Source organism: Drosophila innubila (genome assembly GCF_004354385.1).
Source record: "Drosophila innubila isolate TH190305 chromosome 2R unlocalized genomic scaffold, UK_Dinn_1.0 1_C_2R, whole genome shotgun sequence".
Lineage (NCBI taxonomy): Eukaryota > Metazoa > Arthropoda > Insecta > Diptera > Drosophilidae > Drosophila > Drosophila innubila.
Genome location: NW_022995374.1, coordinates 7,329,240 through 7,346,451, shown reverse-complemented (window position 1 = coordinate 7,346,451; position 17,212 = coordinate 7,329,240). Strand labels below are relative to the sequence as shown.

The 17,212-nt window shown below is 40.6% G+C and overlaps 7 protein-coding genes across 8 annotated transcripts; 3 read left to right on the top strand and 4 right to left on the bottom strand.

Moving 5' to 3' along the window:
* Positions 1-163: 163 nt before the first annotated feature.
* Positions 164-5,089, bottom strand: LOC117785294 (condensin complex subunit 1). The gene is made up of 6 exons (XM_034623237.1): positions 4,870-5,089; positions 4,334-4,805; positions 3,375-4,270; positions 3,174-3,315; positions 3,018-3,105; positions 164-2,954 (listed from the first exon to the last, which is right to left on the bottom strand). The coding sequence occupies exons 1-6, from the start codon at positions 4,997-4,999 to the stop codon at positions 501-503; spliced, it is 4,182 nt and encodes a 1,393-aa protein (XP_034479128.1). The 5' UTR covers positions 5,000-5,089; the 3' UTR covers positions 164-500.
* Positions 5,090-5,330: 241 nt separating this feature from the next.
* On the top strand, positions 5,331-7,582 carry LOC117784720 (nucleolar protein 9). The gene is made up of 2 exons (XM_034622527.1): positions 5,331-5,607; positions 5,666-7,582. Exons 1-2 carry the CDS (start codon positions 5,418-5,420, stop codon positions 7,486-7,488), a joined length of 2,013 nt encoding a protein of 670 aa, XP_034478418.1. The 5' UTR covers positions 5,331-5,417; the 3' UTR covers positions 7,489-7,582.
* An 89-nt stretch (positions 7,583-7,671) lies between these two features.
* Positions 7,672-8,388, top strand: LOC117784721 (phospholipase A2). Its single transcript, XM_034622528.1, has 2 exons — positions 7,672-8,010; positions 8,074-8,388. Exons 1-2 carry the CDS (start codon positions 7,709-7,711, stop codon positions 8,339-8,341), a joined length of 570 nt encoding a protein of 189 aa, XP_034478419.1. The 5' UTR covers positions 7,672-7,708; the 3' UTR covers positions 8,342-8,388.
* Positions 8,389-8,630: 242 nt separating this feature from the next.
* LOC117784950 (phospholipase A2 large subunit) lies at positions 8,631-9,426 on the bottom strand. The gene is made up of 2 exons (XM_034622807.1): positions 9,034-9,426; positions 8,631-8,976 (listed from the first exon to the last, which is right to left on the bottom strand). The coding sequence occupies exons 1-2, from the start codon at positions 9,282-9,284 to the stop codon at positions 8,706-8,708; spliced, it is 522 nt and encodes a 173-aa protein (XP_034478698.1). The 5' UTR covers positions 9,285-9,426; the 3' UTR covers positions 8,631-8,705.
* A 40-nt stretch (positions 9,427-9,466) lies between these two features.
* LOC117784949 (NF-kappa-B inhibitor-interacting Ras-like protein) lies at positions 9,467-10,419 on the bottom strand. Its single transcript, XM_034622806.1, has 2 exons — positions 10,225-10,419; positions 9,467-10,163 (listed from the first exon to the last, which is right to left on the bottom strand). The coding sequence occupies exons 1-2, from the start codon at positions 10,336-10,338 to the stop codon at positions 9,648-9,650; spliced, it is 630 nt and encodes a 209-aa protein (XP_034478697.1). The 5' UTR covers positions 10,339-10,419; the 3' UTR covers positions 9,467-9,647.
* Positions 10,420-10,583: 164 nt separating this feature from the next.
* Positions 10,584-16,858, bottom strand: LOC117784257 (dihydroceramide fatty acyl 2-hydroxylase FAH2). Of its 2 annotated transcripts, none has more exons than XM_034621946.1 (4): positions 16,573-16,858; positions 13,712-14,085; positions 11,324-11,551; positions 10,584-11,255 (listed from the first exon to the last, which is right to left on the bottom strand). In XM_034621946.1, the coding sequence occupies exons 2-4, from the start codon at positions 14,054-14,056 to the stop codon at positions 10,758-10,760; spliced, it is 1,071 nt and encodes a 356-aa protein (XP_034477837.1). In that variant the 5' UTR covers positions 14,057-14,085; positions 16,573-16,858; the 3' UTR covers positions 10,584-10,757. The 2 variants fall into 2 exon arrangements, with proteins under 2 accessions (XP_034477837.1, XP_034477838.1); XM_034621947.1 differs by having other exon boundaries at positions 16,569-16,587.
* Positions 11,865-13,667, top strand: LOC117784256. Its single transcript, XM_034621945.1, has 5 exons — positions 11,865-12,047; positions 12,122-12,578; positions 12,631-12,935; positions 12,998-13,156; positions 13,219-13,667. The coding sequence occupies exons 1-5, from the start codon at positions 11,990-11,992 to the stop codon at positions 13,389-13,391; spliced, it is 1,152 nt and encodes a 383-aa protein (XP_034477836.1). The 5' UTR covers positions 11,865-11,989; the 3' UTR covers positions 13,392-13,667.
* Positions 16,859-17,212: the final 354 nt, after the last annotated feature.

Here is a 17,212-nt window from a genome sequence, read left to right as displayed (position 1 = left end):
AAATTAAACGATGTTCAAAATATAATAGACGGGAACTCAATAGGAATTTATGAATTGCTGCAAAGCGGATTAGTGCAACATTCACACACATCGCCCATACAATATAAATAGAGGAAACAGTGTGTACAATCTGTCAGCATCTTTCAGGAAAGGTTTCAGAAAATTCGCAGATACAAATCTTATATATTTTCTATAAGTTTTACAGATACAAATATTATTAAAATACATTAATTCAAGTGATAGATCGTATTTGCGATCTGTCGGATTGAATCTTGGCTAGCTTCTCCATCGATTCTTCATTCGGAAGAGACCGATCGAAATCTTATAATATATTTCATTAATTTTACAGATAAAAATATTATTAAAATACGTTAACTTAAGTGATGGGGGATTCAAAGATTCAAATCTTACATGTTTTCCATTAGTTTTACAGATAAAAATATAATTAAAATACGATTATTCAAGCGATAGCCCATATTCGCCGATTCCATTCCGATTCTTCATTCGGGAGAGGCAGCCTTCTGTCTTCGTCGCTGTTGTTTCCGCTGTGCCGCCTGCCGACGTGCAACCGGCGCTTCCTCATCATCGGAGCTCTCCTCCTCGGAGCTGGACTTAATCCGGGCATTTTGTCTACGCCTGCTGCTGGGACCTGCATCCCTGCCCGTCGCTTGTCCACGTTGTGGTTTGGCACCTGGTCTTCCAGTCTTTGTCTTGTTAACCCGCGACTCAGTGGGAGCACTTTCAGATTGTGGATTTGCTCCTGGCTCTGTGACCTGCAGGCATTCGTTAAGGCGCGTCTCAAACTCGGTGACAACCGTTTTTAGCTCCGGCTTGGCCAGCTTTGAGGTGCTGCTGATGATGAGCTTGAAGGATTGATAAACCTCATCAACCTGCACCTTGTCCTTGAAGTGCTGAACATTGTCAATCAGCTTCTTGAGGGATCTTTCATTGTAGCTAAGCAGACTGAGGCAGTAGGCAATATCACGCCACTGACGTTCCGCTCGAGTGAGTGGAAAGCGTAGGCACAACTTCTCCACAAGCGTCTCGATCTGGCGATCCTTTTGAACAAGTCCAAGTATGTAACGCATAATCGTGCGGTATTTTTCCTCCTCCAGATGCAGATTAATGTCACCCAGCTTAGAGATAATGTCGGGAAGTACATTATACAATATATTGGCTTTGTTAGCAATTTCCTTAAAGAACTGTTTCGTTATATTTTTAATCTCGTCACTCTCATCGACAATGCACAGCGCTAGGTCGGCTATCTGTCCTTTAACACGTATCATTTCGTGCAGAATGAGATGAGAAAGCATTTTTACGGCTGTCAGCCGCAGCTCAGTGTCCTCCTCATGCAACTGCGAGTAAAAGTGTCCCGTCCAGGGTTCGATGATGTTGGGGAACCGAAAGGTCAAATCGGATAAGCCCACAACTGTATTGCATTTGATTTTCAAGTTCTTGGTCAAATTGAGAATATTCATTAGGAATGACATATTTGATTCGCAGAACTTGGAGGAGACTGTCATCAGGCGCGCCAGCGTTAGAGTCGCCGACTGCTGAAGCTGCTGATCCCGGTATTCGCCAGGTCGCTTGCATATATCAATGATAATCGGATATATTTTGGACATCAGTGCGTTCGGATCGTATAGCAGCATATCCTCGCAAATGGCATTGATCTCCTCGGCAATGTTATCCTCTGCCGTGGCACCCACCAAGTCGTCATCGGGCTCCTGTTGAGGCTCTGCGGCCACGCCCGACAAACGTTTCCGCACCTCCATGGCAGAGACGGTCTGTCGTCGCAGTGCGCTCACCGCATCCTTTTTGTTCTTCTTCTCCTCGAGAGCAGCCAGCTCCTCGCGATATTTCATATTATTGTACACATCCATGTCCAGGAAAATCATCTCCTTGATGGTCATGTAACCCACGCAGAACACAAACCGCGCAACCAGATAAACTGGCATACGAATCGGACCTTCAGCGACTTGGGACGGTCTCTGCGACTGTTCCTGCGACATGGGCATTGGTTGTGAATAGGGTATGTCTGTGGTCTGCGTGAAAGCGGGCTCATCGGCGGCGGTCGCTGTAGTTACCAGCCACTGATCATTGAAGCGTTTAAGCAATTCTCTTACTACATTCTGGGCCAGCTCATCCGGTGCCTGGCACATGCGATAATAGTACTCAAAAATGCTCATGGCCAGCGCATCAAATTCAGGCAGTTTGGCATGAACGAAAAAGGCCAAAAACAAGCTCGTTATATCCTGCACAAACTTGGCATCACTGGCATAACGTTTATAGTATTTGCTATTGTTGTTGGCATCGATGCTGTTGACCAGCAGCTGTAAACATCCAGTATAGATGCGAGGATCTTGTTTCACACGCTCTCCAACGGCAATGTCCTCGATAATAGCACGATTTGCCGAAGCAATTGTTGACTTCGCCTGCGAGGCCATTATGAGCAACTGCAACGCCAAGCGGGACTCGTCCATCGTGGTTCCCTCCAGCTTTAGTGTGAAACGCTCGAACAATACTTGAATAATGAGCGCATCGACGTTTTCACCAGCGACCCACTCGCCCATTAGCACTGTCAGGGCTGTGTAGTGTCCGTACTCAATTTCGGACAAGAATTTGGAAAGATTCTGCACTACCTTAATAGAGTGGGCCCTTCCCGTCAAATCCGTGGTGAACAGAACCCTGCGATAGGCATTGGATACAGCATCTCGCTTCTCCTTGTCGGATGACCAAACCAAATACAACATACGTTGCATGCCCGTCTGTGTGCCGTGTATGCCAAAGAGATAGCCTGTGGTAAACAGGTCCACAGCCTCGAATACATCCGTGTTGGTCTTCGACATGAGCATTTCGAGCATTTTCGGCATAGCAGAAGTCGCCACATCTGAGAACTCAATGCTGTCCTTTAAAAATTCAACGGTTTTGATTTGCTTTTGCATTTCCTCGCTCTATGCAAATAAAAGAAAGTGATTAGAGCAACAGGTTATTGCCAAAAGATAGTATATACTTACGCTATCTTTGTAGCCACTTGCCATGGAAAGAAAGGTTTTAAACAATGATATAAAGTACACACATTTCTCCGCTAGGTTCAGATGTATACTAAAGAATATTAAAGATTAGATTTATATAATTATGTTATACTCATAAATATAATTTTTAGTACGAACCTAAGCTCATAGTTGCCCAAAACAAAGTCTGCCTTTCTCACCAGCACTGTAGCATCTTTGAAGTTCTTTTCTACGAGCAGCGGCAGAATCTTTTTTACCAATTCTTCGTATTCCTCCTCCTTATCAAACTGCAGCTCTGGAACTGGATTTAAATTGTCAACTGTTTGAATTACTTAAGTGTTATTTCATATCTGTACTTACACTCATTTAAATTCTGTTCAATAATGGGCATCAGCTCTGGAATAACTAACTCCCATTCCTCATTTAGTTTCTCCGCCTGTTTGCGCTCTTCGATTAATACATCGTTCAACTGTTCCATTACTTGGACTTCCCTTTCGTATTTCTTAATTAACTGATCACCCGTTAGTTTTCCCGAGTACGGATTGTTCTCGAGGAAGGCCTTTATCAGTTGAATCGCTGACTTTCTCACCAAGGAGCTCTTGTCCTCCAGTCGACATATTGCCTCGCGCAGCACTGGGATCAGAAAGCTAAGCGGTATGGCATGTTGCTCCTTAAGATGATGCCAGATCTGCATCACCTTGGAGCGGACATGCGCCGAGATGTCATTAACATGGTTAAGCAAACTATCAAGAAATTCGTTTCGAGCTTCCTTCATTTCATCGTTGAGCTCCTCGGAAGTCAGCTCGCCAACAACAGCATCTCCCATGATCTGTAGCACACAGTTTCGCAAGACATGAGATTCGCAGCCCAGAAGTTCATCTCCTAACTGGGAGAGGTGTGGTATCATCAACTTGGGCGCAATACCTGAGAACTCGGCCAGGAAATTGGAAAAGTTTCGCGACACCACAGTATCGGATGTGTCCAGTGTGAGGCCCTCAACAATATCCTTCATAAGTATGGAGAAAACTGTGGTAATGCCGTATTTATCGTGAAGCAACAATATACCATTGGCCACTGTCGTCGCGGCATGTTCCGTGCTTCGCAAGATTTGTAATGTGCGCGCGGGAAAAGTGATAGCATGGTTATATCGTTTAATGGCAATTCCAAAGATGTAAAAGAGTGTTTCGATGATGTGCCGATTATCAGGGCGTTGAGGTACCAGCTCCAAAGTTCTATAGCATATGTCACATATCATGCTGCAGCAGTGAATTATTATTATAAATATCATGAATTTATAAAAAACTTTTTGCAATATTTACGTGACAAAATTCTCTTCTGCGACGGGAGGACTCCAGAGCTTCTCCAGCTCAAACTGCATCACATTATAAAGCTGAACCAGAAACCTTCCTCGCTTCACATCCCAATCAGGATACTGTTCCAGCGCCTCATCTTGTTTGCCGCGCTTTTTCTGCTGATTCAACTGCTGCTCCTTTAGCACCTGTTGAACAACGATGTCAATGCGCTTCACCGTGTTGATGATTAAGAACAGTGTCATTTTGGTAAGATTCAGATAGCGCACGCGATCATGTGCGGATGGCGGCTCGTTGCCACTAAGCAGCGGTGACAATTGTTCGCCCAAAGTGTCCACTGTGAGGTACAGTAGATCGAAGGAACGCATAAGATTCCGAATGGCAGCGGCATCATTTGCAGTTGTTTCCAATATTGAAAAGTAGACATCAAAGTGCTCAAATATATAAAAAGGGTCACGTTGGTGAACCTTTGATTTGCAAGCTGAATTACAAAAACAAATCATTACATTTAAAATACAGGCGCGCAGTCGCATTGTTATACTTACCAAGTAGTTGCTCAGGTATTTCGTTTGCAGTGTATATCTGCTGTACGTAGAACTGGTCACCGGTCACTGAATTAAGTAAATCACTATTTCGAAATGGTAATATAAATTGAAAATCCTGTACTTCCTCCATTTTTATGTTGTTTGTTTGCTTGATTCAATTAAAATGCCGACTGCCGGGGACGCTTGATAGCTGAGCGTTGAGGTAACCGAGGGTTGCCCATCCAGTAAAAATTTACGATCTGGCTCGATTTCTTCTACCCAAAAAAATAGGTAAATTTTAGAAAAAAAAGTATTCGGAATTTTTGTACCGTATGTTAATTTTTTTTAAATTTTTTATTTATATTTTATTAAATTTTTGCAGAATTTCTGTAGTTAATAGAGATGGACGCCGCCAAATAAACTCTAGCAGTCTGGCAGCGCCAATTATCGACTACATGCTTATCGATTGCTATCGACGAAACATCTAACTATCAAATTATAAATAAAGCGTGTTGTGCGGCGCACGTTGTTAGAAATTTGTAATTTAAACGTTATATATTAAAACAATCATGCAAACGGAAAGTAATGGCAAACGAAAAAGACCAAAGAAGAAGGGAAGTCGGTTTATGCGAAATGCCAAAGGATTTGCCAAGCAGGGCATTTTCGGACGTGGTACACACATTGACGATGATCAGTTTAGTTACTTCATAAACATTTTGGATGCCATGAAGGCTGGATTTGAAGATGTGGAAGATCGAGGTTAGTGGACACACTCAAACTAAAGTTCAAACCTCTAATAAGTATACATTTTATATAGTTAACATGGCCAACAACGTGTTTGAGCAGACAGTGGACAAGGAAATTCATTTATCTTCCAATCAAATTGTTTCCAAAGCTATTGAATCCCTAATCGGCTTTGTGGATGATGCACAACTGGAGCGATTCTTTGGCAAATTTGGCGACAACTTGCGTCCGATGTGCTCCGATCGTTTTGCCTCCCATGTATTACAGAAAATGCTAGAAATAGCATTTCTACGAGGATTGGGACAGGCAGCAGCCCAGGAGCAGTCAGAAGCAGATGCTCCAGGCCCAGCAAAGCGAGCGAAGCCCGATGCCGCTCAAGTCGAGGAACAGTATAATTTGGAAACCGATTTTAGCGACAAGCACCGTGAACAGTGCCGAAACTTTGTGCTGCGCATATCAAAATTTATGCTTAACAATCTGGAGGATTTTGTCTGGGATTCGTGTGCTACTCATATCATGCGCTCAGCTATACTCTGCTTGGTGGGCATACATGTACCCAAAATTGCATTCGAGAAGGGCGGCGCAGAGCTTGCCAAGCACCGTAAACTTTACACAGTGCCCGAGGAATGGCATGAGGTGATGAAAGAGTTCCCACAGCGTCTGGAGTTGTGGCCGCAGTTTGTGGACTTTCCCTACCAGGAGCACTCCTCCGCTTTACTGGGTGTTATATGCTTATCGCTTAGCGTGGTAGACAAAAGCATGCTGAAGCATTTTGGCAAGAAAATACTGACACAAAGCTTACTGAAGCCAAACGAGGACAATGGTGATGATGATGATGAAAAGAAAGAGTCCAAAATTGAAATTGATGATGATAATGACGATCAGGGCAATAATGAGAAGCAAGATGATAATGAAAAGACGGAAAAGCCCAACAGTGAGCCGGCTGTGTTGCTGCCTAAAGTCTTCCACTATCAGTGTGCTGTGATACTGCTGGAGACTCTTCTGAGTGTGGCAGGCGCTAAGCTGTTGACACAGCTCTATGCCATGCTCTTCAGCGGTCGCGTTGCCCATCTGTCGCAGCAGCAACAAACCAACTTCGCCGTGCAGCGTCTGCTGCAGCACATAAAGGAGGTTTCCGACTTTGAGTCAGTTTTCACTGAACTGCAGCCGCAGACGGAGCAGCTGCTTAAAATGGGCTACACCGGCGTAGTGTCTGCCTTGTCCGGCGCCTGTCTGCGTCTAGGTGCTAAGCAGGCACAGATGATAGCTGCCCTTCAGAGCGCCTTACACGTCACAGGAGATAAGGAGAAATCCAAGTTGTTTTTCAACTGTCTCGTCAAATTGAAACCACACGAATTGCTCGCCGGCGATCAGTCGGGATTTGTACATCTTCATGGCTCACTGATAGCACAGCATATATTGCAGTTCAATAAACCAATCTTCTTGGTTAACTGCATCCTGGAACTACCTGCCGAACAGTTGTCACAAATCTTTAATACACCAAATGGCTCGCATATTGTGGATGCCTTCTTGCAGAGTAAATACATTGGCGAAAAATCGCGTGAACGTCTTATACGTCAGCTGGATGGCTTCTATGTCGATCTAGCTATCACCCGACATGGCTCACGTGTCCTGGATCAGTGCTTCAAGGCGGCACAAGAAGCGCAAAAGCTGCATATTGCCAAGGAACTGAGTAATAAGGCCAACATGCTAAAGGGATCGCCATTTGGCCGTCTAATCTATACAAAATATCGCTTGGACACCTACAAACTGTCGGCCAGCCAGTGGCAGGCCAGTCTGGGACAACAACAGCAGAAGGAGGAGAGTGTGGGCCAAACAAATAAACGACCGGCGAAGACAGCAACCGAGTTATTTAAGGATATACTTACACAATAAATAGATTTGTTTTTATTTAAGAATTAAACAATTACAGATTGTGATAGCAATCAACCTGAATAAAAGTAGGGACCTTAAAGAATAACAGCTAAAATCTAGCTTAGCTTCTTATCGCACACCTTTATCAGCTGAGTGGTGCCGATGGGGATGAGCTCACTTGGTTGACCTGAAGCAGCTGATAATTCAGTTTTGCTTTTCGTCTCGTTGACAAAGTATCATAATGAAAGTGATGCGGTTGATTCTTCTCTGCTCATTGATTGGAGCAGTATTCACATTTAGTGATGATGCCATTTTCGAGGACGAGGACATTTATAATCAAGCATTGCCTCCCGTACCCCAGACTGGCATCACAGTGCCCGGCACAAATTGGTGTGGACCGGGAAATACAGCAGCCAACTATGATGATCTTGGACGGGAGCGTGAAACAGACAAATGTTGTCGGGCACACGATCACTGTGAGGAGATAATCGAATCACACAGCTCTCTTCATGGGCTGCCCAACAATACAGACTGGTTTCCCATGTAAGTTACCAAAGTGTCCTTGGAAAATCAATAGTCTGTCTTTAATAATAAAAAATCTGACAGACTAAAGTGCAGCTGTGAGCAGCAGTTCATCAATTGCCTGCAGTCTGTCAACAGCATCACCTCCAATACTTTGGGTCGCATCTACTATGGGACTCGGAGTAAATGCTTTGCCCTAGGCTATCCCACCACCGGATGCAAGCAGTACCATGAGGGCACCTTCCGCAAGCGATGTATCCGCTATAATGTGAACAAGCAGGCGGCCAAGATCTGGCAGTTTTTTGATATGCCATTTTATACGAATGCTGCGAACAATTTAAACAAATCTTGACACGAAGAACTTTAATCAGTAGTACAGGGATCGTAACAAAAATAAAAAAATAACTATATTTTCTAGACCAAATTAAATAAAATATATACATATCAATTTTTAAATAGAAATCGTAAATTTTTTATTTCGAAATAAGATTGAATGATTTTTATAAAAAATAATGAAATTTTAATTTTTCATAACTTTTTTAATTAATATCAAGAACTGTGTCTTATTTTATAATTTCTTACAGGATATCCACACAAAAAAAAGAATCTCAGTTTTTCTCATTTATCTAAGTAAGTTTTTCGGTTTAATGTTTTTTTTTTACCCAACTCATGATTAAATCCCTTACTTTCTTTATATTGAGCTGAGTTTTTTCCGATTACTGCTGCGTATCCTCCTCCGTAGGGTGAGTGTAGAATGGTAAATCGTAGAATTGCCATCGTTCAGGCTGCGACCTGTCCTCATTGTAGCTTAGGCAGCGCTTTCCCACAAAGAGATCCCACTGCTGCTCCTGGCAGGATAAAACTGGCGGTCCATGTGCGAAACAAACATTTGTGGTGCTGAAATATATGCGACCCAAAGCGGCAGACTCCATATTGTGTAGCATGCTGAGGCACTGGCGAAAGGTTGCCTCGCAGGCGCAGGAGAAACTAGAAGCATGCATCCGTTAAAGTCAATGAAAACTGTATATATATAAATTTACCAACATGGGAAAGAGGCCATCGTTACTCAGACCGTCGAGATCAGATCGTTGCTGCTGTGCTGGTATCTTCTCATCACAGTGATCATGAGCACGACAGCACATGTCGAGCTCCACATCAGTGCCTAGATCATCGTAGTTCTCTGCAATGTTCCCGGGACCACACCATTTAGTACCTGGCACTGTGATTCCCAGTCCCTGTACACACGTCAGCAATGCCGTCAAGGCAACAGCAACAGCGTAACTCTGAGCGCGCATTTTTCTATTCGGGGGCGAATGTTAGACTAATCTATTGAAAAATCCGCTCGGAGGAGACTTTAAAATTTGATGCGCAGTCGCCTAAAAATTTTAATCGGTTTTCTGCGACGCTGTTTGAATGCTGATAAGACGTAATAGGGGAATTCCCCGGTGTTCTATTGATAGCTTAAAATTTCTTGTTGTATTCTATACTAAGTATATTATAAACATTTGCATAGGCAAGTACATTAGACAGGCTATAAATCACAACAATAAACATAAAGGGGACAATTAATAGTTATACAATATCCACATTAGTCATTTAGTGCGTCAGTTCTATTCTAAAGTGAAATGTTGATTGTAAGTACAAAGACTGAATACAGGCTAAACCTCACTCTTCTGACGATTCTGCATCACCTGACGCAGCTGTGGGAATGTGCTCTTCGTCTGTGGAGGATGCAGACGGGCACACAGAACTGTAAAGGGCTCGTACAGTGACGGTCGTTCCATAACATTGACCGTGTAGTGCTTGATACGTTCTCTTTGGCACCAATTGTTTGCTCGATCCATTATGGATTCGACGGGATTTGGTGTGGCGGGTGGCGTATCCTTTTTACTGCGTGCTCGTACATTTGCTAATACAATTACTGGCACCTCCTTTTTCTCCTTATGCTTGTCTATGTCTGTCTTGATGTCGGCCAGCATATCCAGGCTACGTGGATCGGTGGGATCATAGACGAGCACAAAGGCATCTGGAAATTGCAAATAGTGACGCGGCAGCTGAGCCGCCTGTTCGCCTTGTAGTCCGGCTGTATCGTAAATGCGTAGCGTTTCCCGGGCACCGCCACGCCCTGTATCTACACTCGCCACATATATATCCTCAATTGTTGGGTGCAGTTCCTTTAGATAGATTCTTCATTTATAGAGAAATCACATTTGCGAATAATTTTGACCCACTTACGGTTTCTGTGTTGACGTTTCCATAAACCAGTTGCTCGATGAGTGCCGTTTTCCCAACATTTTTCATACCACACACCAGTACTTTGCCGACCTTACCAATTTTTGCATTGAGCATTTTGGATTAAATAAAAACAAACAAACAAATAAATAAAATGTGTACCCTAATCTCAACTTTCGCTTAATGAATATCGATAACGTCCAAAAATAGTTTGTATATCGATTGAGCACATAACGATAAAAGTATTTTAATACAACCGTGTAATAGAGCGGAAATTTGCTTAAAATTTGAAAACAAACAGTTTTTGCTAATAAACTCCACTAATTTATCGTAACGATTTTTGCAATGAAAACAGAAATAAGTAAACATGCTTATAAAACATTAATTTATTTACTCGTACATATGTAAGTATGTTTCTGTTTGTATCACCATTTGTTACGTTTCTTTCACAAAAATACATATTTAAAACAATGTCATCTTATAATTAAGTCTTAAATTAGGAATTTGTTCTTATTTAGCAAAATGTCGCAAAAGTATTAAGACCACCGAAGCTGGAATCTTAACTTGCGTAAATGTATACGCGTCTTAAAGATAATATCCCACAGGGGACTACTAATGCCATACCCGAGATCTTGATGCGCAAAGTGATGCTGATAATGATAGCGCTTCATGTGGTACAGATGATGATTTGCCGATGGATTGCCATAATGCAAATAATAATGTATCATATCATAACATAAATAGCCTAATAAAGCACCCGAAAGAACCAAACGTGGGTGGTTATTTTGCAAAATTAAACTGAGCGGCGTATAAATAACGACAGCAATAACAACTCCTGGCAATGGAGGGAAAACAAGACGCATTGGATCAAAGGGAACCTTGTGGTGTAAGCCGTGTATCATAAAGTGAAATGTGCACAGCCAAGGTGGACTGTTGCTTGTCAGCTTTACGTGGAATACCCAACGATGCAGTACGTATTCCAGCAGAGTCCAAAAGAGCACGCCAAACAGTATGTGACCGGAAAGTAATGCGATCTACATAATTATAAAGAGAGCAGTTTAAAATATCACAGTGTACAAGTATAGTAATAACTATAACTTACATCATTTATGTTATGCGCCTTTGCTTGAAACTCCGGCAACATGAATCCAACGATAACGGGTATCCAAAACAAGGGTACAACCCACCATGGTGTCTTTGTGCACATTTCCAAATACCAAGGTCCAAACAAGCGCAGCGGCCTATCCACTGGTTTATGCACCCATTCGTCGTAGTATTTTGTTATGTTGGCAATTTGGGGCAACATTGCTTTTGACCAGTCCACAAGGTGCTGAAATTTTTTAAAAAGTAACGTTTACTTATTGCACAGTCACACTGTAATGTAATTATATATTGAATTTTAAACGTACGCAAAAATGAGGCAAAATAACGGATGTTTTATAAATAAATAAAAAAAATTAATGCCAAAGATTTTGTAAAGTTTTTTGGTTTTTTGCTATTTTGTATCACAATTTTAGCTATTTTTCGGAGGCTTTCCAGCCAGACACAGTATTATTTTTCATTAAAAAAGTTGGCAGCTCTGAAAACAACGTAAGTTGGCGTCCCCGAGCAGCTGCTCGGTTGGTTTTACTTCAAAGTTGTCATTTGAACAGGTTGGTTGTCTGTTTTCATTCTGTTTTTGTACGCTGGCAAACACGACAACATTTAAATTTCTAATAAATTTATTGAAACACAAAAAGACATATCGTAGCCAAGATTCAGCAAAATAATGTCGAACACCTCAATTCGCCCAATACCCACATTGAAGGGCATGTTTACTGTGCCGCGTAAGTATTCTAATTCATACATCCATGACAACCGCTTAGAAATGTTTATGCTGTTTGTTTTGGTTTCTTTGCAGGCGTCACACAGGGGCGTAACTTTTTACAAGAAAATAAAAAGAGCTTGCGCTCCTTGGAGAAGACTACAACAGAGAAGCTAGCGGCAAAGGAACCTGTGCGTCCAAAATGGATGCCGCCATTACGTCGCACCTCATCCGAGGCACAGGAAACGAAACGTTGCCAAGCTGAAAACCATGCAGTGTCAAGACAACATGAAAACAAACCCTGTCAGTTGGGAAGCCGCAGCAACTCTCGCTCCCAGAACAGCCTGAATAATAACAATCAATTATCGTCCGAATCTTCAGAGCATTATGCACCATCTGAAAAGCGTGAGCTACAGAAAGCTTACAGTGCTTCACAGTCGGAACAATTATCTGAACGTTGTCAATCATGTGGCATCGAACGCAGCCTAACAACCATAGGCATACAGACAGAGGACATAATGGATGAACTGTATCTTACTAATGCCCTAAAGAAGTGAGTAACATTTGAAAAATGTCTATACATCTATAACTTTCTGTAATTATAGATGCAACTTTGATGGCAAATCAATTTTGAGTGGCGGACGCAACTTTTATACAGGTGACGATTATGATGAAAACTACGGGAACTATAATCAATACGATGACAATGATCAGCCACTGTCTGATCGCTCCAAACATAGTCGCCTTAATATGGACGACAACGAAGCGATGCCCATGCCACATGTGAATAGCTTGCCTATAGACAACTCCGATGATGAGGCACCACTTAGCGCACGCAGTCGTGCCACTGTTGGTAGCATGGCATCGAATGTCACCACCAAGTCAAAGCGTGGCGAACACAAGCTAGGCTGTGAGTATACTAAATAGTTAGTCTCTACATCTTAAGTACTAATTAGAACGATACGTTCACAGCACGTGATGATCTGCGTCTTCCACGCTATTTGGAAAAGGAAAAACGCGAAAAAGCCGAAGCTAAGGGACGAGTTGAGGCACGTGATCCCGACTGTCCCCGTGGCCATGTATTGCTCAGTGAGCCGGATCGCCTTGCAGCTCTAGCTGGTGCCAAGAAGCGTAAGTTCCCAAGTGTTTTAACACATTTTCTTTATATATAGTATAATTTATCAAAATTTTAGGCTTTGATGGGCTCATCTATGAGCTAAATCACATGCCCATGTCTGCTGAGACTCTGCGTGTGCGTTCTCGTAAAAACGAAATTGAAAAAGAACTCAAAAGCGCCGAGGATGAAATACGCATATATTCAAAGTCCAAGGTTTATGTAAAAGTAACTAAATCACGAAACCTTTAATACGCGGCAAGTTATAAAGAAAACAAAACAAAACAAGCAAAAAGACAAAAAAAAAAAATACAAGGAATCTACTAAAGAATTACTGGGAAGCTATGTCTCAAAAGAAGACGTATTTTTATTGTATATCAATGAAGGTATCACTAGTCGTTTTGTGTTATAAGTATTTATATTTTTTAATTGAGCATGAACAAACTATTTATAAGTGGTCTATATGGACAACACTTATCAATAATCAACACTAAAAAATAAACGTTAACTGCAGTCTAAACTTATGCTTACTAATTAAGAAAGCAAATGCTCTCTTGAATATTATTTCTTACCTCCATGCTTTCATCTGTGTGATTGTTGTTACTGTCTTCTGCCACTTTTGGATGTTGAAGCAATTCAACACCATTCTCCGTTGTTTTGGGCGGACGTTGCTCCCTCGTCTTTTTATGGTTTTCATATTCCGATGGGGCAACCTTGTATTCCCTCATCAAATACATTGCTGCATCGGAATGTGGCGGTGCCTTCATGAAGCGGGCTGTCATATCTGTCTCATTGAGTCCCTTGAGAGTTGTAATGCCTCCCGGATGCTTGTGCATAAACTTGGACAGATCGTAGTACTGCTGACGATACTTGACTATAAATTTATTACTTTGCTCCATTTCCTTTACTGCATCCATTTTGTTCAACTATTTATTCTGAACTGCAACTGGAAAAAAACAAGAGTTCGCAAATTGATTGTTTAAAAAAATTTCAAAACATAGTTAAATATTGTAATAGATTTTTAACTTTACAATTTTAAGCTTGTAGCTGGAATAGCGATTATCTCTAATTGTCGGTTTCAGCTGACATCGCAATTATTAAACGGGAAATTCATTTTAACATTACTATTAAATGCCTATGTATGTCTGAATGTACATCACACTATAATTCATGTATAGCAGTATAACGTAACCAATTTAAATTCTTACGATTATTTTGCTTAATTTATATTGGCCACAAATATGACGCGATTGTTAGTAACATAAATATAACTCTGATAAACAGTCTAAGATATACACACGTAATTTGCAACACAAATTGCGAAATAATGTGCTCTAATTTGACTGTTATAATTATATAACAAAGTAGTTGTAATTTAATATATATGCGGAAAATATTTTGAATGATCATCCAGATGTAGAAAATGGAAGGTAACCTTGTTTTTAGCGTTAGGTTTTCATAATGTGCCTTATACATGTGTGAAATTTATTATTAAGCAATCTTTATTTCCCACAATCTATGGAATTTAATAATTATAGTTCAGCTGGAATTTATTGTTTTGTAGTCACGAGGATCTTATTTTGACATTTGCAAAGTTGGGCTACACCTTAATAAATATAGACAGGATATGAATAATGTTTTCCACTACAATATTTGAAATGTATGTTTGTGTGGATGTGTGTAAAAATGTGTAATTTGTTGAACTCATTAATCGGAACAATTTTATAACTAATTGCTGCTAATTGACCATGAGAAAGTTTGCAAGCCGTTATAAAATATCAAAGAACTTATTTCTTTAGGGTCTGTGGAAATGTCTGTCTTAGTCTCTTGCAAGCGGGTTAGTCTGCAAAAATTAAATACATATTCATTTAAAATGCATCAATGAATTCCTCTAAACACGTACCAGATGGTATTTTTCTCTCGATTGAAATATTAGCGATTGTGCTCGAGATTGACCTTAACTTCAATAATTTCAAAGAAGAACTATTTATGCCTATTCCCATTTCAATACTTGAGTGATTCTTTGTTTGACTACGCGACATTTGGAACGTAACACTTAGTAATCTACGAGTACTACTTATACTACTCTATTTGGTATATATGGAAAGTAAACAGACTTGAGAGTTATCACTTATAGCGATATCGCATTGATGAAGCCATATTAATACCGGCCGGTCGTTTATCAAAGTCCTTGGTAAGCCCACAGTTATCATGGGCAAGGTGTACCAAGTATTTGGTTAGATAGTATACCAGATATAGTACTATATGTAGAGATAGGGACATACTCTGACTCATGCCAATGGCATCTTCTGCGTCACATTGATTAAGGGCACCCAGGAACTCTGTCTCTGCTCCTACCATTATATGACTGCTTATCAGGGGCATTATTTAATATTTATCATATCTGTCCTAAGGCCATGACTGGCTACTACAGGTAGAACGATCCCAGTTCTGTTTTGACGGCTCTTCCAGCAGAGGTTTCCCGACAAACACCCAACTGTATGTGCTTAGACTCGCCCGTTGTTTTACATGTTTGCTCTTATCAATCGATGTTATCTATTGGGGTTAGTGGTAATAATATGTTTGCACAAATATCCATTGTTTCAACTGATTCTTCATTTAGGCAAGTCGTGTCATAAAGGTTCAAAAGGTGTTTCTCATTATCTAATCGCGTTCAAGTGCTAAATGTATGAATATTGTGATTATTCATACTCAACAAAAGTTCGATCTAAACTAGATATATAACTATTATGGTCACAAAAGACTAATTACATGGCGTTTTATACACTTACAGACGATACTACAGTTTTGTCATAAAATGTGTAATGCATTAATAGAAATGATCCGTCGATATTTTTTTAGAAGCCCATTTTTTTTGTAGACATTTTTACTAAATTTCATTAAAATCTACAAAGTTCTGAAAAGGTATCAAATCTTCTCTTCGGCACAGATAACCTTTTTTCCTTTCTTTCTTTGATTTACAATAAAGAAATAAATAAAAGTGACAGACGAGCAATTAAATATTTGTACAATTCTATAATTCAAATACCTAAGTTCACTTAATAATGTACCCTTTCAATCATATAATTTCGACGGCTGTCGAATAATAAACCCAACAATTATGCAGCAAACTATTTTTCTTTTATGGTAAATTTAGAAAAAGCGTTATCGCTTGAAAGAAGCCGAAAGAAGTAAGAGAAGTTCTTAACATGGTCAGAACTTTTTAGTGGAGCGAGATAAGGTATTCTATATTTGATTCAACGGAAGGTAGTATTAGGTATACTACTAAGTCAGTTCGAATTTTCGAACGTATTTCATTGTTCTTATGTTATATGCTCGCTTTAGTCAGGAATTGTTTTTTTAACAATATTTATGTTACCTAGTACTTTACACAAAATTAACTATTAGTTTTCCCTATCAAAGATTTACCTACCAGCTAACTCTGCGAGTGACCAGAACCAAATCACGCCGTGGACTTATCAAAGTCAACCAAAAACGAAGACAATGTAAATTTGAGCGACAGACAAAATGATTAACAAAATCGCAACGACATTAAGATATTATTTATATATCTATAAAATGTATTCAGTTTTCCGGTTACACTCAAACTTCATCTGGCAAAAGGCTACACGCGTCGTATACGCAATGTGACGACACGAACGACCAACAAACCGCACAGAACGCAACGCAACTCGCAACTGAAATTGAAATTGAAATCCAACAGAGCGCCAAATGTGTTGAAGGAACAACGTTGACTGTGACGCCGACTGCGCTGTCGCTCTAGCATTACTATCGTTGCTTAGTATAAAAGTTTCGACATAAGATAAACGCTACTGATAAGATTAAACCAACGGACATTACCTTATGTGGGATGCAACTCATGCTTGCGCCTATAGTTTTATACCCTGGCCTTATCAATTTTTAAATCATTGTTATGTACTCCATATTGTTCGATAGGCCAATGGACTATTTTGGTTATACGACATGCAATGATTATTAACTTATACCGCAGCGCTCATCTCTCCTCCGATCGATGAAATCGTCTCGTCTCATCTTGTCGATCAGCTTAGAGT